This window comes from Panthera onca, chromosome B2 (genome assembly GCF_046562875.1).
Source record: "Panthera onca isolate mPanOnc1 chromosome B2, mPanOnc1 haplotype 2, whole genome shotgun sequence".
NCBI classification, from domain to species: Eukaryota; Metazoa; Chordata; class Mammalia; order Carnivora; family Felidae; genus Panthera; species Panthera onca.
The window spans coordinates 45,421,542-45,446,479 of record NC_138343.1 but is presented as its reverse complement, the minus strand read 5'-3'; the positions used below and the strand labels follow the sequence as shown (position 1 = coordinate 45,446,479).

Below are 24,938 nucleotides of genomic sequence, written 5' to 3'. Positions count from 1 at the left end.
TCTTTTTATTATCTACCCACTCCGTAGGTGGCCTCATCTATACCTACGGCTTTAAATATCATCTATATGCTGACATTCCCACATTTATAGCTCTGTTCTTTATCTGTCTATTCCTTCATCAACCCTCTAGCTGTCATTTCTCAATGGACATTCCATTTAGATGTCTAATAAGCATCACAGCATTCACTTCCCCAAAATCAGAATCTTTTTTTTTTTCCTCCTTGTAAACCTGCTTCTCTTCACCTCTTTGCCTTGGCCAAAAATGTAAGAGTCCTTTTGGAACCCACTAGCCTCACTCTTCTCATCCAATCTCTATATAGGCTCGGTCATTCTTACCGTCTCGATGTACCTGAATCTGACACTTCCTATCTCCACTGCTTCACACTACTGGGGCTGTCACAGTCACTGCTCACTTGAGTCCTTGTAATGTCCTCCATCTGCTGTTCTGCCTTTTGCTCTCTCCCAGCTTCTATTCTTTACATGAGAGGCAGGGTTATCTTCAAGATGTAATTCAGATCATGCATCCTCCTTGCTTCCAACCCTCCGGAAGTTGCCAAGAAAAACAATCCAAGTTCTATACTGCACGTAAAGAAAGAGACAGGAAAGAGGAAAGAGACAGTATATTCAGATTGGGGTTTTGGGGGGAGAGTTTGATAAAGAAACTGTTTTCAATAGTAGGAGCAGAATGTGGGGAAATCACAGCTAATAGATCATTACCCCAGGCTAGTAACTAGAGACTGTTATTTCTGGCCCTTGCAAATGACTAGCAAGGGCCTGGTATCTGCACCCTTGGGTTTGGAGTTTACTTTCTTTGATGGTACTTATCAGAATTGTAATAAAACAAAGTTTCAGGTATTTGCTTGGAGTTTATCTCTCCCAAATAGACTTTAAGCTTCCTAATACCAGGGATAGTGGGAACATGTCCGTTGTTCCACACTGTATCCCCAGGCCTAGCTCCGCCTGGCAGAGAGTAGTCACTCAAAAATACATCGATTTAAAATATTTATGGATGGATGAAAGAGTGAACTACAGCAAGCTCCTGGGGCCTAAGGTCTCTGGTCTAACGTTCTATTACAGAGACAAGGAGCAGAGATCCCGGAGAATCTGGCTCCTGTAGACACATGCACAGTCATTGCCTGGAGAGAAGCTGTTCTTATCAAGCCCAGGTGGGTCCTGCTGAGCTCCAGGCAGTTGCGACTGAAGGATGACACCCCCGTGATTTTTCTTTTATCTTCTTTGCACTTTATCCAGTCTTAGACCCTTTCTGATTTGGGAACCCTTTTTTTTACCCCCTCCCACTTGTCTCCAACCCAAGCGGCATTTTCTCCAATGAGTATTGTCTTCTGTCTTTAGAATGTTTGAAAGCAAAAAAAAAAAAAAATTAAACTCTAGAGAGTGCTTCATTAATCATTCCTCACATTCCTTGTTCTAACAGCAGGCGTGTGATCTGCCTTCTGAGTATGTCTAGTCACTCTAAGGTCCCCAAAACAGATTTCTCCATCAAAGCTCTAGGAAAATTGGCATCAGATCTGCAGAATCAGCCCTTTGCTCGTTTCCAAATAATTTCCTTCTTTTTTTTTCCCCAGAAATATGGCAGCTTGGATGTTCAGGAAAACTTTACTTAGCACCAACACCTACAAAATATTAAATAAAACATTTTGTAAGAATCTTTTTTAGAGTGAAGCTGCCCTGACATTAAAGTAATGAAAAGAATCAGAGGTTACAAATGACAAGGAAGCACAAATCCATTGATGTAACTGTGCCTTAAAGCCAGTGTTTGCCCGGAAGGGAGCTAGTGAACCCCATAGCCTAAAGCTTGGGTTTCAGTGGGTCATGCCTGACAAGACAGGAAGGAAAGCCTGGCACCTGAGAGGAGTAGGAGACAGAAATGGGATCTCACACATACACCAGACCCTCAAAGGGTGACATCTTTTTTTTGGTTGAACTGGTAAAAACTCATAATAAGGTAACAATATTCTGGAATTTATAAAAGATTCCATTTCTCAGTCAAAAAATCCTAAAGATCTTAAGCAGTATAAATAAGAAAATATCCATACCATAGCACATTATGTTGAAGTTACAAAACTTTAAAGACAAAGAGAAGGTTTTATTTTATTTTATTTTTTTCAAAGAGAAAATTTTAGGGGCATCTGGGTGGCTCGGTTGGTTGAGGGTCCGACTTCAGCCCAGGTCATGATCTCATGATTTGTGGGTTCGAGCTCTGCGTTGGACTTTGCACTGACAGCATGGAGACTGCTTGGGATTCTTTCTCCTTCTCTCTCTGCCCCTCCCCTGCTTGTGCTCTCTCTTTCTCAAAAATAAATAAACATTAAAAAAAAAGTGAGAGAGAAGATTTTAAAATCAAAAAAGCAACCAGAGAGCAAAAGAACACATAGTGGAATGAAATTTAAACTGGCAATTCAACGACTATAAAAGTAGAACATAATTATCTTTAATGTGCTAAAAAAAAATAGCAAATAATATGGAATTTGATGTCCAGCAAACAGCATCTCTTACAAATAAGTGTAAAATAATGACTTCTCAGACCAAAAACAAACACATGAACACAAAAAGAATCAAAACTTACTGAATTTAGCTAAAAAATAATTAACGCTCAAGAAACAGCTAATTTTGTAATTCAAGAAGAAAGTAAATGATCCCAAAAAGAAGATGCAAGATACACAAAGAAATGTGAAAACAGAAAATATCAACTTTATGGTAAATTGTATATAAAATGGTAATAATATCTAATAATAAATTTTATTCATGCTAGTAATTTTTTTTTATTTTTTTAACGTTTATTCATTTTTGAGAGACAGTGAGAGATGACACAGTGTAAGCAGGGGAGGGTCAGAGAGAGAAAGGGAGACACAGAATCCGACGGAGGATCCACGCTCTCAGCTCTCAGCGCAGAGCCCAGTGCGGGACTTGAACTCATGAACCATGAGATCATTACCTGAGCCGAAGTCGGACGCCTAACCTACTGAGCCACCCAGGTGCCCCTGTGCTAGTAATATTTTAAAGGAAATGATTACTTTCTCTGGGAAGAGGCCAGGAGAGGGGAAGGATGCATAAAGTTATCGGGACAGAGCTGAATAACTGGACAAAATTAGTATATACGTGGGGAGTGACATTACCAATATAAAATGTTTTTGAATTGTTTGGTGGAAAGATAAAGATATTAATAAATTTCAGGCTTTTTTGGTTTTTTTTTACAGAAATTAACATCTAAAGGATTCGTTAAAAGTAAAGAAATAGAATAGAGGAAAAATTAGGAAAGGGTATTTGTAATATATTTCTTAGGCTGGGTGGGGTGTACAGGAGGGTTAGTTTTATTTTATTTGCCTCTTTAAAAAGAACAAATAGGTTATACATGCCAGTAACATTTTAAAAGAAAATTGTACTTCTCAAATTGGATGACTGAACCTTAACCTGTCGTGGGAGGGATGGATTCACAGAATGAATAAGATGAATTATTAGAACATTCATTTTACTTAAAGATGTTTAAAACTCTTTAGCATACTCCAGCTAATCAGTCTTGTACCCAACAATTATAGCAAGGCATTGCTCCCCAGTTTCCTTGGGAGACATGTTCTTCTCTGTCTTTTGCCCATTTCATATCACTGCCTTGCAGAAGTAAATGGATTCTGTCACCTCTAGATTTGTCACTTTGTTTTTATTACCTGCTCAGCATTTACCGGTACCGATGATTCCTGCTGGATCTGTGACCCTGCATTCATCCACATTCTCAAATGGCTCCTAGGACAATTACCTTCTTTGGATTTTGAGCAGATGTAAACAGGCAAGGTCGGAAGTCAGACTGTGAAGAGAGGGAAGGGAAGGAGCAGGGAGGAGCTGGAAGTTTCCCACTTCTGGCCTGAGGTGACCCGCCAGGGAGGACTCTGATACCTTAGTGTCGGCCACGTCAGATGTGTCAGGCACATTCTTGTAGGATTCTACATTCCCCTGCACGCACTTGTACATCATATCGTATTATAATTGCTGAATGCCTCTCTTCACCCACTAAGCCATAGGCACCATGAAGCAAGGAGCAAGTTTGCCTCACTGTCCACTGCATTTCCTGCACGGAGCTCAGTGTTTGACAGACTCTTCAATAAACGTTTCTTTAGTGGATGAATGGACAACAGATACGTTCCCGAGTTTCATTTGCAAGCATACATATAATCGCAGCAGCCTAAAGAAGTACTTGAGGGCTAGTCCCCTTTTCCTTCCCTCTCCCTCTCTTTTCCTCTCAGAACGTACTTGTTAGTTCAATGTGAGTCTTCCAGAAGCCTTCTAAATATAGATTTGTTCAGCTCATTCTCAGGCCAGAAGCCCACATCAAAGCTTTAACTATGTGTCTTCATGGATCATTAAGATTAGGTCATTTGAGGAAATAATTGTTGCCATCAGGCTGATTTTTCTTAATTTCTTTTGTCTTCTATTCCTCAAGGGCTCTCTTTTACATCATCTTCACCTGTTAGAATCTAATGCATGTCAGAGATGGATCGAGGGTCCTGCCGAGTTATTTTCATTGACGTTTTCTGAGAGGTCTCTGAATAATGTGTTATTGATTAGGGGTTGTCCTTATTTTTGCGAAGTAAAATTTGGAAGATTGGAATTTTTAATGGTGCAGTTACAGTTAGGTTTGTATCTGTCCTTAATTGATTTCCATAAACCATTGTGCTGTGTGTTTGCTCCAGCTGCAACGCTAGGTTTAATTTTAGCCTGTGCAGTTATTATTATAGAAATATAGAGCTCTGGGATGTTGGAGATGGAAAGCTCTTTTGAGACAATCTAGTCCTACTGTCTCGTTTTATCTGTTGCTTCCTAGCTCTGCCGTTCCCTTTCTGAACAGATATGTACAAAAGCAGAAACTGTTTCTGACGACTGACTTTTTTCCAGAGGTGGAGATTAACCGTCCAACATCAAAAACTTTTTTTATTACAAAACTTTGTTGGAGGAGTTTATAGAAAATATTTACTAGGAACAAAAAATAGAAATTTATTAGAGAAATCTTTAAGATATCTATGATTCTAAAAATTTGACAAGATAAGGTGGAAGGGACTTCGTAGCCAGAGAGAGTGGTATTCAGACACCTGATCTGTAACTGTAATGTCTAAACCAGGGGAAGGCAAAGTTCTTTTCTAAAGGGTCAGTTTGTAAATATTTTAGGTTTTGCAAATCCTCTCTTTAGCAAAGACTTAGCTCTGTCTTTGTAACTGTAGATACACATCAACGAATGAGCTTGGCTATGTTCCAATAAAACTTAATTTACAAAAACAAGCAGCGGACTGGATTTGGCCTAAAGCCTGTACTTTTCAGACCCCTGATAAACTGTCATTTTCCAGGTTGCATGAGCTTGAGAAGCTTACTTAAATTTAGACATTATAATTGACAGTTACTTGATAATTAATACATTTAACCGCCACATTCCCTTTTCACCTCCGGATTGTGATTTCCTCCAGATTCCAAGCTGCATATCCCCAAGGCCTAGCACAGTGCTAAACCACAGTAGGTATTTATTCAGCGTTGGGTGAATGAATGAAATGAAATGAAATGAAATGAATGAACGAACGAATGAGGGTATGCTCAGGACAAGTATAGAAAATCACAAAAATAAAGACGTTTGTGGATAATCGTCAAAGAATAAAAAAAGAAATCTACAGGACTTTATAAACTATACATTAAGCATACATAGCACCGTATGTGTTTAAATGCGTAAATCTCGGATCAGCATTTCTAGGTATTTTTAAATTTTAAAATACATGAGGTCTTTGCAATCCTTAATCTGTGATGGATAGGATTCGGGAATGAGACACGTCCTAAAGACTCGTCTTGATAAATTACTGAAATCTGCATTCAGCTGGATCGAAATGGATTAAGTGGATCAATTCTCATGAAACTATATAAAAAAAGGTTAATTCATAAACCAGTTCCAAACAGCTATTGCAGCCTCCAGGATTGCCACAGAATGCTTTCATTCTATGTTAAAATGAATACCTGGAAAAATATTTTTCAGCTTATCTGACATATTCTTACTGCATTTCTCAACGGATTCCTGAGACACTAAGGAACTAGAGGGAAAATTTTTACACCTGAGAGAAAAAACAAGACAGAGATTATTTTTTCCTCTCTCTCCCCCGGGTGACATCTGCCAGTAACAAAAAGTATGTCTCACTTTGCAAAACTGAGTAATGAATGCAAGGGAAAGCATTGAAGGGCAAACACTGGTTTGCTGGAAAATAAGGATCCCTGCTTGTTTTTTGAAACCAGATTTTCCCCAACTGGAGCTTCCAAATTTAATTCTGTATCTAACTCTGTAGGTAATGGTTAGGGCAACCTTGGCCACCTTTGCCAGCTGTTACAAGAGGAACAGAGAAAGATCATCTTGACCCTGCAACTTACATTTTCTGTCCTTGAAGCTGTTTTGTCATTTTTTTAATTTTTAAAAATGTTTATTTATTTTGAGAGAGAGAGAGAGAGCAAGAGAGCACGCACACAGGGGAGGGGCAGAGAGAGAGAGAGAGAGAGAGAGAGAGAGAATCCCAGGCAGGCTCCATGCTGTCAGCACAGAGCCCGACGCAGGGCTCGAACCCATGAACCGTGAGATCATGACTTGAACCGAAATCAAGAGTTGAACGCTTAACCAACGGAGCTAGCCAGGCTCCCCTGTTTTGTTATTTTTCTTAATTGTGTTGTATTTTATTATTCTCCATTCTCACTGCAATCCCAGAGGATTTATGAAGGGTAACTGCCACATATGCATGGAGAGAAGAATTATTTTTCTTTAAATGTATCAACCCAAGAGCTCTCTCCCGTTTTCAAGAGTTATTCTGAGAGGCTCTAAACTTATGCCAGTCACAGAGCCATTGTCTAGGACACATTTGCAGCTGCTCAGCTGGAATCCCTTTGGATTCTCTGCTGTTTTGAACATTTTTGAGGGAAGCAATGCTTCATCTTTTGAGAGTGTGTTTGATTTTGTATAAACAGTCCTAAATCATTCAGAGCTAAACCACATGAACAAGGCGAATGGCCAGGTTGCATAATACAATTTTTCATCCAACGCTGAGATGAATGGTCAGGGAGAAATGCAGGAGCTTGGGCGCTTCCTGCACCAGGCAGAAGAATGGACCAGGGTCAGAATCACAGTTTTCTTTCTTTTTTTTTTTTTTTTTTTTTTTAATGTTTATTTATTTTTGGGACAGAGAGAGACAGAGCATGAATGGGGGTGGGGCAGAGAGAGAGGGAGACACAAAATCGGAAGCAGGCTCCAGGCTCTGAGCCATCAGCCCAGAGCCCGACGCGGGGCTCAAACTCACGGACCGCAAGATCGTGACCTGAGCCGAAGTCGGACGCTTAACCGACTGAGCCACCCAGGCGCCCCCAGAATCACAGTTTTCTAATGCGGCTGCTGGACGGGGTGTCGGTACAAGTCCCTAAATGTCCACGTTCCAGGAATATTTTGAGCACTGGAGTTCAAGTCTAACTTCCCAAGGAGACCACTTTTAAGCTAGTTTTTAAATTAACTTTTCCTTTGGCAAAACTCATTTAGTACTAACCATGTGCCGTTCCTTTTCCTCCAGATTTTACAAACATTAATTCACTAAACCACACAAAAACTCTATGGGGTAGGTACTGTCATTAATGGCATTTCACAGATGAGCAAACCGAGGTCCAGCAATTTATTCAAAGTCAAACAGCAAGTGAGCGATAAGTCTGAATTATCTCCCACTCAGGTCAGCTCCCGGTTCCAGAGTATTCAGTGTGTTTCTACGTGGCGTCTGTTTTGCTACTTTATGGCTGTGCTTCCCAGCAGACTAACCCAGGCAGGGTGGATTCCTGTAGGGAACCTCTGTCTCCCAGTCCATCTCCTTGTCTCCATCTGCATGTATCATACAGTTTCCAGCAGGAAAAACGGGTATCTCAAGCCAGAAGAGATCTAATAGAGGGAATCGGGAGCTTCAGAAGAGACCAAGCACACAGAAAGCTTGCAGGAAGTCAGCTTTGCCACATCTGCCCCCACAGTGCACATCTCGCATCTGCCGGAGCCCGTGTGGCTTTGGCTTTTGCCAAAGAACATGAGAATATTTCCTGCTTTTCTTCCACCTTCCAGGTGTCTCGAAAAGGTACATGCTTCTAGAAAACGTGGTGCCCAGGGATACGGCTCTTGCCTTGGATGGGAGAGGTGAGCAGTGGGAGAGTGACACTAGGTTGCCAACAGAAAGGCACACTGGAAGTCAGGGAAGGTTTGTTCCAAAACAATTAACATAATGGCGCACTAGGCAGACCAGATCATAAAAGGTCTGTAAGTTAGATGCAGTGTCACAAAGGAGCAAAACAGACGCCAGTATTTCTTAGCTACCCTGTTGTTGAGCAACAATGGAAGAGGTGCTCTGGGAGATATTAGACTTACAACTGCCTTCCACATTTTAATATTGATTTGGTTACTAGCTTAGGGTGGCGAGTTCCTCCCTCTTGAAATTGGATAGAGACTGATATGAATCCTGAAACTAAGCAGGAGGGAATAAATTGGAGGAAAAGAAAAATGGAAACATGTAAATTGGCTTTTCTCTTCCCTTATGCTCTGTGTGATTCTGCTTTTAAGCCATGTTTTTCAAAGTGCTATTTCTCATATAAATAAGCACAGTAAAGCGGCAAAGGGAAATGCCTGTTTTTACCAGATTTTAAAGAGTGTAGGCGTTAAGGCTTTAAGTATTTATGGTTTTAATTTTAGTCTCAGATGCAGTACGGTGACCTAGAAAGGCTAAGGCTTTATGGTATAAAGTTTGAAAAATATTCAGCCGAATGACTGGGTAACTCCCTTTGGAGATGAAAAAAGTCATGTGTTAAATTCTCTCTCTGTGTCTCCGCTGTCTCTCTCTCTCCTGCCCTCCCTTCCTCCCTCTCTCTCTGAGATTTTATTTTGAAAGTCATCCACTAGGGGAAAAATATACAGGCAATGTGCACCCCAAGCATTGCTGACGGCTAGCTAATACTTCTTTCTAACTACACTGCATGGGGCAAAATGCAGGAAACCCGATATGGACCCTTTAAAATCAATATACAGACTAGTTACAGCTGTCACATTGTCCAGTAAGATTATAAAATGACCTTAAAGACCCAGTTGAAACGTTTCTATGTATTTCCATAGAGTTTGGTTTATGATTTTCTTTGTGATCACATATGAGATCCGAGACAAAAAGGTCACAAAAGAACTGTGGTCACAACCATTCTACACTGAGAGACCTGCACGGCAAATAAAACAATTGCGATTATAATTATAGTTTACATCTGGATAGTGACAGTGCTTTCATGTTATGTCAATGTCCTTTACAACATTTGTACGTCTAAGGAACAGATGTCTAAATCACCTCAAGTTCAATTTGTCATAGAGGGTCAGATTTTAAAATTCCAAATAAGAAGAAGAAAATCATAGGGGCACGTGAGCGGCTCAGTCAGTTAAGCATCCAACTCTTGATTTCGGCTCAAGTCATGATCTCGTGGTTCATGAGTTTGAGTCCCGTGTTGAGCCCCTAGTCATCGCTGCCAGTGTGGTGCCTGCTTGGGATTCTCTCTCTGCTCTCTCTCTGCCCCTCCCCCGCTCATGCGCGTGCGCTCTCTCTCTCTCTCTCTCAAAATAAATAAATAAACATTAAAACAAACAAAAAAAGAAGAAGAAGAAGAAGAAGAAGAAAGAAAGAAAGAAAGAAAGAAATGCATAGAGTGCTGCATCAAACCAGGGGCGAAAGATCAGTTTCAGAGCAAGACTGGGGATTTCAAGAGATCTCATTTCAACAAAGCACATAAGGAAATGAAAAAATGGCAGGAACAATTGTGTTGAGATTAGTGAGTCCCGTGTATCAATCCTGCCCTAACTATCCGAGCATTAATTCACTTAAGCTCCCAACAACCTCAGCAGGTAGTTTCTGATCTTCCCCCTACAAATCTGCTTCCCAGCCACCTTCCCTATCTAAGTCAATGGCAAACTTTAGCATGGAATAACCCATAACAACTCCCCTTGCCCCAGTTTCCCACCCTTCTATTAGAGTGTGTGCGTGTGTGTGTGTGTGTGTGTGTGTGTGTGTATTATATATATGTTTTATATATATAAATATATATTAAATATTATAAATATATATGAGTATATATATTTATCTGGAATCTCATAATTCTCCCCATCATCACCCCACCATTACCCTGGTCCAAGGCGTCATCTTTTGTCTGGTTGCTGCAGTAGCCTCCTGCCTTGTCCTCTCTTTTTCCCTATGAAGTGTCCTCCCCAGCTCACCCTAACTGATGCAGTTAAATATAAATGAGATCAAGTCGCTTCTCTCCTTCAACTGATGCAGGGCGTCGCCTCTCACTTATAATACCTCAACCACTCAGTATGGTCTACACAATCCATCGTATCTCTGACTTTTTTCCTGTGAAAAAAGTCCCGTCCCATACTTGCTCCAACAAAACTCCTGGCTGCCTTTCTACTGTGCTACACACGCTCTTGCCCCAGGGCCGTTGTACTTGCTACTTTTTTCTGCCTGAAATTTCCTGCCCTTACATATTCACATATCTCAATACTCCTCACCTCTCCACTTAAATAGCCCTTTGTCAACGATATGATAAGTCGATATGATAAGTCGACAAGTCTTCCCGTTGAACCACACGGCCCCTCGCACTTTCTACCCTCCTTATCTGCCTTATTGGCTTTGTTTTACTTTATAGGATTTATCATCATCTAACATTATATGCTTTGTAAAGATGTATTTATTGTCTACCTCCCCCACTGGAATATAATACCAATTCCAGAAGAGTGTTTTTCTGTTGCTATATCCCAGCGCCTAACACAGTGTCTGGCACCTAATCAGCCATCTATATATTTGTTGGATAAATGCATAGGTGAAAGAAATCGAGGGCATGGTTAAATGCAAATCAGATATAAGTCAGCTTATTTAAAGCAATAACAACCAAGCCAGGACATGTGACTGCATTGGTTCTGATGAATTTCCCTCAAAATATGTTCACAGTGTTTGGGGCCTCCCTTGATGTGATTTGCTACTTGAGGAAGAGAATATTGAGACAACCTTGGTGGTGATGGAAACGAGAGGTGGCAGAAAGCACAGGGCATGCCAGCTGGTGTTACTCCACTTGAGTTCATACAGACATCTGAACCATAAGAAGTGCCCCACAGCATATTCTCCTTCAAAAACAAAAAAATCCGACATATTAATTCCTTTCCTAATTTATATTCACTCTAAGAACAAACCTCTAAATACAATTTAAAGCCACCAGTGAAGAGCATAGGGATGCTAGACTTCACAGTTGATTTCATAGCTTAATTTATGTATCTAACCTAAGAACAGCCTTCGTCAGGAAGGTTATGAGAACGACATAAAGGAAAATGGCTTTAGTTCAATGACGAGAGACTCCTGAAAAAGCCGTGATTTCTAGCTGTGACTCTGTCACGCAAAAACCACTTACTAGAAATGAAATACTCACTGTAAACAATAGCAAGTAAGCCGTGCGATGATATCCTTTTGAGCTGAATGTACTCTGTTCCACGAACATAGCCTTATTGAATTCTAGGCCTAGGTGGATTGAAATATTTAAAGTCTTAGTTAAATAGCACAGTAACACAATAATTTCAATCGTCTGAAAGAGTTAGAAGTATAGAAATCTTTATTTAAAATTTATCTTCTCAAAATGGATGTAGATTTTACATTGGAATACAGATTATACCCCTCACCAAAAGATGGATATAACAAAATGAAAGTGGGGGACAGAGGAAGTGAGTGAATGAATATATAAATTTGTGTTTTGGAGGGGAGTGATGGAGTGAAAACTGCCACTTAATTTCAGTTCAGTCCCAAATGCTCTATGAAGAAGATGCAGGTTTAGAAAGAGTTGAAGGAAGATATTAAGAAGAATTTTTAAAAGTGAACTGAAAGGGGGCACCTGAGTAGCTCAGTCATTTGAGCATCTGAGTCTTGATTTCACCTCAGAGTATGATCCCAGGGCTGTGGGATCGAGTCCTGCATGGGACTCCGCACTGAGTGTGGAGCCTGCTTATGATTCTCTCTCTCTTTCTCTCTCTCTCTCTCTCTCCCCTTGCCCTTCCCCCAGCCCCTCTAAAATAAAACAAAAAAAAAGGGAACTCAAAGTCATACTGGTCAAGTTTAACTGCTCATATGTGCTTTAACAAACTAAGTCACACATACTAAAATTAAGTTACTAGATTTAGATGTGTAAAATGTTCTGGAAATCCAGCACCATATTAATCTTTCTTTTTTCTTGACATACTATTCAAAAGTTTGTGCATGTAATAGTGTTCAGTGTAATAGTCTTGTGAGGAACTTGGTGACTTGGGTGCATATTTACATATAGTACACATCAACGTTTTAAGTTACAGACAGATGACTATGCTAATCTACAAAGAATTTGTAGTTTTTTTTTTTAGAGAGAGAGAGCACAAGTGGGAGTGGGGGGAGAAAGAGAGAGAGAGAAAGAGAGAGAGAGAGAGAGAGAGAGAATCATAAGCAGGCTCCACTTTCAGCATGGAGCCCAATGTGGGGCTCGAACTCAGGACCATGAGATCATGACCTGAGCCAAAATCAAAAGTCAGATGCTCAACCAACTGAGCCACCCAGGTGACCCTCTACAAAGAATTTTTAAAGACAGCATTCTAACTGTTGAGTATAAAAATTAAATGAGTCATAACGACTTAATTATTTTACATATTTTATGAGTAAGTCATTTTTTTATATTGTGTCGTAATTAAAATAAATCACTAAAAGTTCAGGAAAATAATATAATCATCAGGTAAATTTTTGTTGCTTGAAATGGAGTAAAAAGGAGGTGTCATTATTCTTATAGATAGGGCATTTTCCCCTTATATGTGAGGATCGGCCTCAATAGCTAAGTCATACTGATGACATTCAAAAGGATGAACTAATTAATGTCAACTACTGGGATGCTAAGACTATGATTTTTCAACTCTTGATTGACTTGTGTCTTACTGTCCTGCATAGAAAATTCGAACTCCGTTACCTAAAGGTATATCTGAATCCAGTTCATCTTTAAGGACTCATCAGGAATTTGCAAGCACTTAAAATGTTTGCTGGCTCCTCACTGAGGTATATAGATGGATGGGTAAATATTCATTTTCACTTTGAAACTTCTCCAAACTAAAATTATTTCAGCCAAGCATTGTCTACTGCACAGAATTAGGGACCTTGAAGATCCATTTGTATCTTATAGACTCAGAATTCTTTCCTGAGAACTGTTTGGATTCCTCCATAGGTAGCCCTGCTCATAGTTGAGGGATGGTCTTCCACTTGCCAAGTGTTCAGCTGGGCTCCTGCTCTCTCATTACAGGTGTCAACACAGCCCTCCACTTGGTTGATTATCAGAGCATATGGTTCTCCCTTTAATTCTTCCATATAGAATATATGCAGTCTAGGTTTGTGTCAGAAATTCTGATCTCAAACTCTCACTTTTTTGATCAAAAATGCACTAGTAAGAAACGTTATTTATTGTGTGTGTGTGTGGCTTAAATTGTGGGTAATCTTTCTTCTAGATATTTTCTGGTTTTTTTCCTTTGATTAATAATAGCTTAAACTTTGTACCAGGGTACAATTCTAAGCCCTTCACACCTATCAACTAATTTAATCCTTGGAATAAACCGATGAGGTGGATAATATTATTATTTCCACTCTATGAATGACCACACTGAGCCAGAGGCCTAAATTGTTGGGTGACACATAGCCAGGAAGTGACAAAGTTGAATTTCAAACTCAGGCCATTTTGTCTCCATACTCTCAACTTTTATACTACACCATGCACAGCTGGCCATGCACTTGTACCAGAATGTGTGGGCCCCCCAAAATTATGCCTTTCTCTAGCTTTGCTTTGGCAATGATCCGTCTATTGTACTGAGGACCATCCTAAGAAGTAGCCTTATGATGGGGCACCTGGGTGGGTGAGTCGGTCAAGCCTCCAACTTTGGCTCAGGTCATGATCTCACAGTTTGTGAGTTTGAGCCCCATGTAGGGCTCTGTGCTGACAGCTCAGAGCCTGGAGCCTGCTTCAGATTTTGTGTCTCCCTCTCTCTCTCTGCCCCTCCCCCACTCATGCTCTGTCTCTCTCTGTCTCAAAAATAAATAAAAAATTTTTAAAAAGAATAATAAGAAGAAGTAGCCTTATGAAACTCACCAAGGGACTTATTGAAAAATATTGCTCTGGACATAGTTCACTACACTACACCACACTCCCCCACTCATGCTCTGTCTCTCTCTGTCTCAAAAATAAATAAAAAATTTTTAAAAAGAATAATAAGAAGAAGTAGCCTTATGAAACTCACCAAGGGACTTATTGAAAAATATTGCTCTGGACATAGTTCACTACACCACACCAGGCACCCTTTAGGGAAGAAATTTCTCCCAGCTGTCAGAAACAAGCCAAAAAAAGCTGTGCTTTTATCATATGAATACCATTAATCTCATTCTCATAAATGTGTTTACCCCTTTATTCCAGCCACTGGAAAGCTCCAAACCTAATTTTTTTCTCCACTTCTATCCCTCTTCTTCACCCTCTCAGTACTCTGTGCACTGACCCTACCTATTAGTCGGCCTTATTTTCCTACATCCATCTCCTTTGTTCTATTCTTTGTGCCTCTTTAAATAACTTCAAATGCATTTTTAAGAGCAAGCATGAAAACAAATCATAATACAAACGAACAAATCTTAGTACTGATGGGAATGTTAATTTGTGTGAGAGGGCGTGATTTAGTTGTTCTTTCTGTAAAGATTATGTGCTATTCCAGTGAATGGCTAATGTTATTAATACTTGTGTCTCGTCAAAAAGCATTTTAGGGTCAACAAGCTATAGGTAACGGCTCAATACACTTTTCATCTCCAAGCTCACGGCCACCCAGGATACCCCTTCTTCAGTAGAGGTGTCTAAGAGACTTTAGGCTCGCATTCAGGAGCTGAAAGGAGAAGGGGAAATTTGAGGGTCAAGTTCCATCTGGCTAGGAAATGAATGGGATAGAACAGGGCCCTTTCCAAGATGGTAGAGGTAGGAAGGAGCTCTGGAAAGCAGAGAGACAAAAGAAAAGGATGAAATTCTGGTTTCTGGCTTATAATTAATAATAAACAAAGGAATCCTAGAACAAACCATCCAGTCCGGGCTTTACTGGAGTCAACTGAATTATATAATTTAAGAGAATTGCTTCTCCCAGCACCCCAAATCCCAATATTAGTAATTCATTTGTGTTAAAAAGAAAACGCTCCCTATGAGGAGTGAGAAAGGGCCCCTATTACATGATTCTATCAACTTATGTAATAGTTAGCTTTCCTAAGACCTTGCTTAGCTTTGGCTAAGGGGACCAGAGTTTTGATGGAAAGTGAGAGAACAAGAGGAAAGAGGGGTAATGTTTGGGCATGGGGCACTTCAGTGAAATACCAGGGTAAGTGACAATTCTCTGGGGGAGGATTTGATGCAGGGGGGAAACAGAACGCAATTCTGAACATATTGAACTTTTGGTGCCTTTGGAACATCTAAGTAAAGACACTGTGGTAACCATTTGATAATATGGGTCAGAAGTTCCCAAGAAAGATCTGGAAATAGGTTTAGAGTGGTCAGTAAAATGGCTTTACAGTCAGAGGAGTGAACGCAGCATTGAGGTGTAGAAGTACATCTAGTGAGAAGAGAGAGGAATTTAGAACAGAGCCCTGAGGGTAGGGGGTAGAGAAAAGGCATCCAAAATAGAAGCTAAGATGAATTGGCCAAAAAGAAAGGAGGAAACTGGAAGAGGGGTATAATGGAAGTCCCAACGTGTGCCAGTAGTCACCTGGCTTCACTCTGCCGGGAATTGCAGCACAAGTAATGCTCCAATAGGAATACCGGTAGGACTGTGGCCAGTCAGCTATGGGAGCCATGGACAGAAGAGGTCTTGTCTGAGAGGGAGAAGCCTTCCAGAAAGGGAAACATCAGGAACAAAAGCATGCAAGTAAACTTACTGTGTGGTAAGTTTACAAAAGTAAACGAACAGTTTGCTTTTGTTGGAGAATAAAACGCTAGGGAAAGCAGAAAGTGACGGGTGATTTTATTCACTTAACAAACACATAAGGCTTGGCATGGACCCGGTACTGTTCTAAATGCCTTATACAGATCAGCACTGAATCTTTTCAACAGCCCCTGAAGTAGCTTTGATTATAATCCCTTTACAGATGAGGAAATGGAGATTGGGAAAGGATAGGTCACTTGTGTGGGGTCTCACTGCCAGCAAGGAGCAGAATGGACCTTCACACTCAGTCAGCGTGGCTTCAGAGTTGATGTTCTTAATTGCCACGCCTGGAAGCTTCTGCAACAAACAGGAAGAAAGAGGTATAATGGTAGGCGAGCAAGAGAATGTTTCTTGAAGGAGGGGGATTCTGCGTAGAGGGCTAAATGGGAGTGGTTCCCCTGCTGCATGGACTTTGAGGCCCACTCTTGGATATTTGTGGTATCGTAAAATCACTATGATACTGGCTGCTCTTTCTCTCCCCCAGGAAGCTTGGGATGTAATTTTTTAAGTTTATTTATTTTGAGAGAGAGAGCTGGGAAGGGGCAGAGAGGGAGAGAGAATCCCAAGCAGGCTCCCCCACTGTCAGTGTGGGGACCCCAACACGGTGCTGGAACGCACGAACTACGAGGTCATGACCTGAGCCGAAATCAAGGGTCAGATACTTAACCGACTGAGCCACCCAGGAGGCCCTCGCTATGTCATTGTTATGCTTTTGATGACTTTTATCAGCTTCAGGCCAAAAGAAGAATCTGTACGTTTATTCAAAGAGTATACAGTGCAAGTGAAAATAATCATTTGTTGTTTCTTCATATCCTACTTGGAGAATATGCTTAAAAGCAAATAACATTTTAACAGCAAGGAAAAGATGCATTTCATTGCTCTTCAGTCAAACAGTAATGATTATACAATTACCTGTTTTTTCCCATCTAAAATTACCACCATAAATGCGCTCCTTTATTCATGCATTTAATTCGTAGCCTTTCAGCTGCCATTTGAAACACTTGGCCTGAACTGCTCATCTTCAATGACATGTTTGTCCATTAGAAATGCTTCTCTCTCCAAATATGGAAAAACTCATCAAAGAAAAAGCGCCAAGTGCTTATATGCAACTTTCATTGGACTCTGGTGAAATTTGCACGCATAATGGTAAAAAACAAAAATCTGCCAACTGGCTGGTAATGGTGTGGGGACGCGGGAGGTTCTGACTGGAGTGACACTGGCTGGCAGAACTTTTAGATGCGGATACAGCCCCTTGGTGGTGGTAGACTGGGAGGACTCAACAGGGCACTGTCAGATTTCGCACTCAGGGACCTCAAGAGTTGATTAATGACCCTTCTGGAAGAGGCACTGTCTTATATAAAGTAAGTGTCAAATAAACCAAAATACTCTTCATAAATCATGCGAAGTAAGGATGCTGCCATTTCCAGTAGCCTGACAAAAATCCCATAATGCACATCAGCTGTATGTCTTGCTCAATTGAAGAGAAACAAGGTCTCTCCAGGGTAAAATCATCAGATATTCAAAACTGTCTCTCTCTCTCTCTCTCTCTCTCTCTCTCTCTTTTTTTTAACCCCAGCCTCTTCTTTCTGGCCCCATGCACATTCTTCCTTGATAGAAATTACTAGACTTATGTCCCTTCCCAGTATCCACACCCAGAAGGACCTGGTAACCTGGCATTTACAGACCAACAGACCCAATTAAATTTTTACTAAAATCAATTCACACTACAGTGTTATCTCAGTTTCAATTTAAGTCCCATCAGGAAATCTCTCTCTGTAACTCACACACCTTCTTAAAGGTATTTTTCTAGGTATCAGCAAAGAGATGAAGGTCTTGGGAAGCTAAGGTACAGATATCTCTGAAATCAAAGGAGACCCACTTAAGGCCTCCCACAAAGGAACCTGACAGTTTATGGATGACAAAGGTGGGTGGCTCAGAGGTTACAGTCTATAATCTGCCCAGACATAGAGAAGGACATGGAGTCCTTCCAGGAACCCCATCCAGCCTCCTCCAACTAAGGAATAACTCTGTCTCCAGAATTGCTAAGGACAAAAGAGCCTATCCTTTTTTTAATTAATTTTATTTTTTTGGTTTTTTTTCCCTGCCTTTATTTTTTTTAATTTAAATCCAAGTTCATTACCACATAATGTAATAACAATTTCAGGAGTAGAATTTAGTGATTCATCACTTATGTATAACACCCAGTGCTCATCCCAGCAAGTGCCCTCTTTAATGCCCATCACCCATGTAGCCCATCTCCCCACCCACCAATCCTCCAGCAACCCTCAGTTTGTTCTCTGTATTGAAGAGTTTCTTATGGTTTGCCTCCCTCCCTCCCTCCCTCCCTCTTTTTATCTTATTTTTTCCTTGACTTCCCCTATGTTCATCTATTCTGTTTCTTAAATTCCACATGTGAGTGAAACCAAATGACATTTGTCTTTCTCTGACTGACTTACTTTGCTCAGCATAATACATTCTAGTTCCACCCATGTTGCTGCAAATGGTAAGATTTCATTGTTTTTGATCGCCGAATAATATTCCATTTCATGTGAATACCGCATCTTCTTTATCTATTCATCAGTCGATGGCCGTTTGAGCTCTTTCCATAATTTGGCTGTTGTTGATAGTGCTGCTATAAACATTGGGGTGCATGTGCAAAAGAGCCTACCCTATGCATTGGTCACTTCCTCTGTTAGGACTACAGCCTGCCTTATCCAGTTTTGCGGCCAGCCATGCGTCCTCCTGGAAGTCCTTCTTTTATACAGAAGAAGCTCTTAGGCCTTCCCCCATTGCATCACCCCTGACCCTAATCGGTGCTTCCCTCTGTCAACTTTCCTGGATATATATGCCTTTAATGTTGCGTATTTGACCCATTGTTCTTCATGATTTGAGAACTGAACTCCCTTTGTCTGGTCATAAGAAACACAACCTAATGATACACATGTTTAATATATACTTATTTGGGGGAAGTTTACGGTAAGAAAAAAATGTTCCTACTAGAGTATTTTAGGTATTAGGAGTATTATAATAATACCCTTGTTGTTATATTTATTGAGCACTTGTGTCCAGCTCTGTGGTGGGCCCACGAATAGATAAAAAGGCAATGTTCCCCTCCTTAAGGAACTCCCAGTTTTAAGAGGACACATGACACACATGTAATAAATAATATTGGCTAGTTATCTTCAGTGACATACTCCATTAAAGAGGAAGAAGAGCCTCGTGTCATTATATATGGAAGTGGAAAAAAGAAAAAGTCAAATTACGTCTGCGTTTGCCTGAATTCTCTGAATAGTGCAAACCAGAGCAGTGTGTCCTGAGTTACACAAGTAATTGCTGCTCTCGGTCTTGGAATGTTTCATCAGTGTTAAATAACTGGGATAAAAAGTAATACAGAAATCCATTCTGCAGCCCATGGATAAAGGAATCTTGTAGACTCTCAGGTCTTATTATTTAGGAAATACATTTCAGGGCTCCTGGATGGCTCAGTCGGTTAAACGTCTGACTCTTGATTTCAGCTCCGGTCATGATCTCATGGTTCATGAGTTTGAGCCCTGCATCGAGGTCTACACTGACAGTACAGGGCCTGCTTGGGATTCTCTCCCTCTCCCTCTCTCTCTGCCTCTCTCTCTTTCCCCTCTCTCTCTCTCTCTCAAAATACATAAATAAACTTTAACAAAAAGAAAAGAAATACATTTCATAAGGCTATCGCTGACACAGGTAGCAATTCCTCTGATGGATCTGGGAAAAGAAAACTGCAGACCCTCTGGAAAGGAGTCACCACTCTCGATGCCATTACAAAGCATTCATGATTCGCAGGAAGAGGTCAAAATATCAACATTCATAGAAGTTTGGAATTCCAGCTGTCACGGATGACTTTGAGGAGTTCAAGACTTCAGCAGGCGAAGGAGCTGCAAATGTGGCAGAAATACCAAGAGAACTAGAATCGGAAGTGGAGCCTGAGGCTGGGACTGAAGAGTTGTAAACTCACGATCACCCTTGAACAGTTGAGGAGTTGCTTCTTATAGATGAGTACAGAAAGTGATTTCTTGAAATTTCATTTCTTGCAATGAAGATGCTGTGAAGATAGATGAAACGACAACAAGAGGTTTAAAATATTATATACAGTTAGCTGAGAAAGGAGCAGCAAGGTTTGAAAGCATTGACTCCAATTTTGAAAGTTCTACTGTGGGTCAAATGCTATCAAACAGCATGATATACTACAGATAAATTGTGCACGAAAGAAGAGTCAACTGATGTGGCGAAATTCATTGTTACGTTATTTTGAGAAATTGCCACAGCCGCCCCCACGTTCGGCAACTACCGTCTGGTCAATCAATAGACATCAGCATCAAGCATTGAGGCAAGACCTTCCACCAGCAAAAAGGTGGTGATTCTCTGAAAGCTCAGATGATGGCTAGCGGTTTTTAGCAATCAAGCATTTTTAATTAGGGTACATATTTTTTTTTAGACATAAGGCTGTTGCACACTTAATAGCACAGTGCAAACATAATTTTTATATGTACTGGGAAACCAAATATTTAATGTGACTTGCTTTATTGTGATCCTCACTTTATTTGGATAGTCACTTCATCGCAGTGCAGTGGTCTGGAAACGAATTCACAATGTCTCTGAGGCATGCCTATAATAAGGAAGCAGAAACAGTTCCGGGGTCTTGCTTATGTAATATAAAGTTGCTAATTCACACTAATTCTGAGACAGAACTATCACTTGAAATACACATTTCTATAGAACTCTGTGTACCTTCTACATGAGGGCATACACAGCCCTCATGAATGTTTCCCTTTGGGTTTTCTGTGAAGAAGATCTCCTAAAAATATTTTCTTTACTGTGTACCATGGATCCCTGGGAGTATGTGCCTGGGAATATATAAAAATATGATGATCCAGTAGACACTAATAGCTAGCTAAGGTTTTGTTGCAAGAATTGATGTTGTGGAGAGTGAAAGAACCTTATATGGGGAAAATCTACTTGAAAAATCCACGTCTCTATGACAGTCTTTCTCTGAGATTCCAAACATCTCTGTGCAAAGCAAAATTTTCATCCAATTACCTGGATATGCTTGGAATGGATCCTTGGATTTTTTTAAATATAGTTGAATGTGAAGACGCAAAATATCATTCTATGTCTATAAACCATCTACCTTTTTTTTTTGCCCTTTTAGAGTGTGCCTTTGGACTGACTCCAATGTACTGCTTCACTTCCCACTCTCTTCCTTTACCTCTTGTCCTTCTTTCCCATCCACTTTAGGGAAATCATTAAGAAAGAAAGAAAGAAAGAAAGAAAGAAAGAAAGAAAGAAAGAAATACATGCAGAGAACAAATTGGTGGTGGCCAGAGGGGAAATGGATGGGAGATAGATGAAATAGATGAAGGGGATTAAGAGGTATAAACTTCCAGTGATCAAACAATTATGTGATGGGGATGAAAAGGACAACATAGGGAATATAGTCAATAATGCTGTAATAACTTTGTATGGTGACAGATGGTGGCCACACTTAGCATGGTAAGATTCCATACTATATAGAATTGTTGAATCACTATGCAGTGCTTGAAACGAGTGTAACATTATATGTCAACTGTACTTCAACTGAAGAAAAAAAAGCCCACTATTTTCTGACAGCTGATTTAAGGATGCTGACCCAGTTTCAACTACAGGGCATGGAGGTTGATGGACTAGTCAAAACAAGTTTCTTCCCTAAGACTATGCATAGGAATCTAAGAAGCTGTTGCAAGCTATCGAGCAAAAAGCAGAAGGCGTTACTTTCATTGGGTATGGCTCCCAACTCCTCAATCTGGAAGGAGCAGAGGGCACTCCCATCTGTGTGAAATGAAAAGCGAAAGAGACCAGAAAGAGGCCACAATCAACCACAAATAACTGGTAGTGGGCAGGATTGCCATGGTGGCTTACGTACAGATGTCATACACTCTGAAAGTCCATAAATCATGGGAATCCGAGGGTGAAAGACCCCACCTCTGAGGCAATGATTCAGACCTTTGAGAGCAACCTCAAGTTCCCCTCTGGAAATTCACAATTTCACATCTATGGACATATGTGGCACCAGGGTGTCATAAACTAAACTGCAGTGCTGATTTGTCAGAGTTTACAACCTTTTTACCTACTGCAAGAGAAAAACAGCAAAAGTTATGTTTGCTTCAGAATAGGCAGAAATTCAAAATGCTCGCAAGATTCAGGGAGCAAAAATTACAATGCATCCCTTTGGGCTTATCAGATACTCTTCCCTGTTACGGTTTTATTAAATATAAATATGAGGACTAAATAATAATAACTTGCTACCTGGGTGCAAATGGGTTCTTCATATTCAGTAACCTATCTGAATTTCTTTTTTAAATGGAATACTTTTTTTACTTCTGTTACATTTTCCTGAGTTCAAATCCTTACCTTAGTTCAAATGAGCATTTCCATTTTGATATGTAAATTGTCTTTTATATATGGATTACTTTACTTGCTTTGCCAATTGTTTTCATTTAGTACTGTTTATAAAGAAGATGTTGGGGGGCGCCTGGGTGGCGCAGTCGGTTAAGCGTCCGACTTCAGCCAGGTCACGATCTCGCGGTCCGTGAGTTCGAGCCCCGCGTCAGGCTCTGGGCTGATGGCTCGGAGCCTGGAGCCTGTTTCCGATTCTGTGTCTCCCTCTCTCTCTCTGCCCCTCCCCCATTCATGCTCTGTCTCTCTCTGTCCCAAAAATAAATAAAAAAAAAAAGAAGATGTTGGATATCAAGGTGATCACATAGCACTTGATAGAAATCTACATTAAAATGAATACATGTTAAAATTATGTGTTAGGTACCAATTCATAATCTTAATGAGAGCCTCATTCTAAATGCAGCTCCATTTAGAGCCTTATTATTTTAGAACATCCTTTTTACCCCAAATGTGGCTAGATTCAAATCACATTATTTTTATTTAGAAATTTTCACTGAGAAACAGAGAGCACACAATTTCTTATAATATTTCTCTCAAACACCATTAAAATAAGCTTTGCATATTTGTACAATGCATATTGATTTCTTCATTAAATATTAAAAACACATTTATTGAGTATCAACTGCACCAAGAACTGCCTTAGCCCTGGGGGGACAAAAATGATCAAGACATGGTCTCTGTCCTCAAGAAATGCACAATCAAGTAGAGTAGGCAGAAATGGAAATAGGAATTGCTATGCAATAAAAGCGATGCTATAATGTGATATATAACATTATATAATACAATAGCATATAGTAATACACAGAGCATAGTGCAATAACAAGACAGAAGGGATAGATTCTTGACGATTGGGAGAACAGAGGGAGGTGACATTGTTTCGGGTGAATTCTTAAAAAGGAAGATGTGTGTTAAATGGTAGGCCTGTTATCCACTGCTATAATTTAATCCAAATCGGTGAAGACTAAACAAAATCTAAGTTACTTTAGACTTTTTTTCCTCAATTTAGAAAGACCTTTTGGACTTTGGTGCCCAGTCCTTGGTCTCTGCCTTCAGATCCACTGAAATGAAGCATTTCTTTAGATTTCTTTGTTTCTTTCTCACTGAATTACTTATTTATGGAAATAATTGTCCATGCCAGTTGCAGAAACGATTCCTTGTCCAACTTGGAAGGCATTTTTGCTCATCGGATAAGGAATGCTCTTTCAAAATTACTTGGGTACACTTTTTTTTTACCAGAGGAGTTCTTTAAACTCAGTTACCTAGAAATCTTCAAATATGTGTGTGCTTGGGAAAGGCAAGAAAGATCCCAGAAAAACAGAGCCACTGAACCTCACATGGGCCACAAATTGTTTATATGAAGAATTACAGACAAAGCAAAACAAAACATTAAAGACTTTTTAATCGAACCAGTTTAAGATTTTACTATATGAAAACTGGCTATGAAATCTATACATTTTCACAAAAATCTTTGGATTTTTCATCTCAAAGCATATGAGGTAAATAAGAAAAAAAGTAACAATTGACTTTTAAAGTGGAAAGATCATTTAATTCAGTATTCTCATTTTTGAAATGGAAAATCCAAGGCCTACATTCATAAAATGTACTGGAGAGATGGGCCAGCTAATTGTATACATGGAATTAGACTGCATCTTTGCTCCCAGTAGAATGTTCTTTCTCCTGCTTCTTTTTGTATGAGATCTAGTTCTGGTCCCTACGTCCCAACATCTTTTACCATTTAGGTTAAAAGATTTTTGTCTGCCACTCTTCAATCTTTACCCAAATAATATAGGGCAAAGGGCTCGGGTAAATGTGAGTAGAGTCGCTTGGAGCAAGCTGGAACTCACGGCAATAGCCCCAGCGGTGAATGAGCCCCCCGCTAGTTAAGTATCTTACAGAAAGGCCACAGAGAGACTACTTGGCTTCATGGGGAACTCCTGGCCCCTGGAGTTCTCCATTTTTAATAGGGAAAATATGGGGTAGAGTGTAGACAGTACATAAACACGTTGGGCTGAGGATCCGAGGAGCTGAGCTTAGGTGCCAAGATAGTCCTGGAAGATGATGGCCTCCAACACCTGGAAAGCTTGGGATCCTCGGTCCCCTAAAAAGTTGAATTGGGTGTAGCCTCCCTTCTCGGACACAAAGGGCCCTCTAGTCCTTATGGAGCTCAGTGACAGACAATCTGGAGAGAACTCATTGAACAATGCTACTGGCCTTCCACAGGATAAACTTCAAATGGGTGAAAGACTTTCAAGAATCTCTTAGCTGTATAGATTTTTTTTTCAACGTTTTTTATTTATTTTTGGGACAGAGAGAGACAGAGCATGAACGGGGGAGGGGCAGAGAGAGAGGGAGACACAGAATCGGAAACAGGCTCCAGGCTCCGAGCCATCAGCCCAGAGCCTGACGCGGG

The 24,938-nt window shown here is 40.3% G+C and overlaps 1 protein-coding gene across 3 annotated transcripts in view; it reads left to right on the top strand.

The window, feature by feature from the left end:
* The window catches only part of PTCHD4 (patched domain containing 4), a 180,315-nt gene that overhangs the window by 104,560 nt on the left and 50,817 nt on the right, over nt 1–24,938 (top strand). Inside the window, exon 3 of one of the 3 annotated variants that reach the window (XM_078446983.1) lies at nt 1,078–1,307. The exons of the other annotated variants lie outside the window; for them this stretch is intronic. Within the exon in view, the coding sequence (XP_078303109.1) occupies nt 1,078–1,208 (131 nt within the window). The 3' untranslated portion in view covers nt 1,209–1,307. Of the gene's footprint in view, nt 1–1,077; nt 1,308–24,938 lie in introns of those variants that run through there. 3 annotated transcript variants of the gene reach the window in all.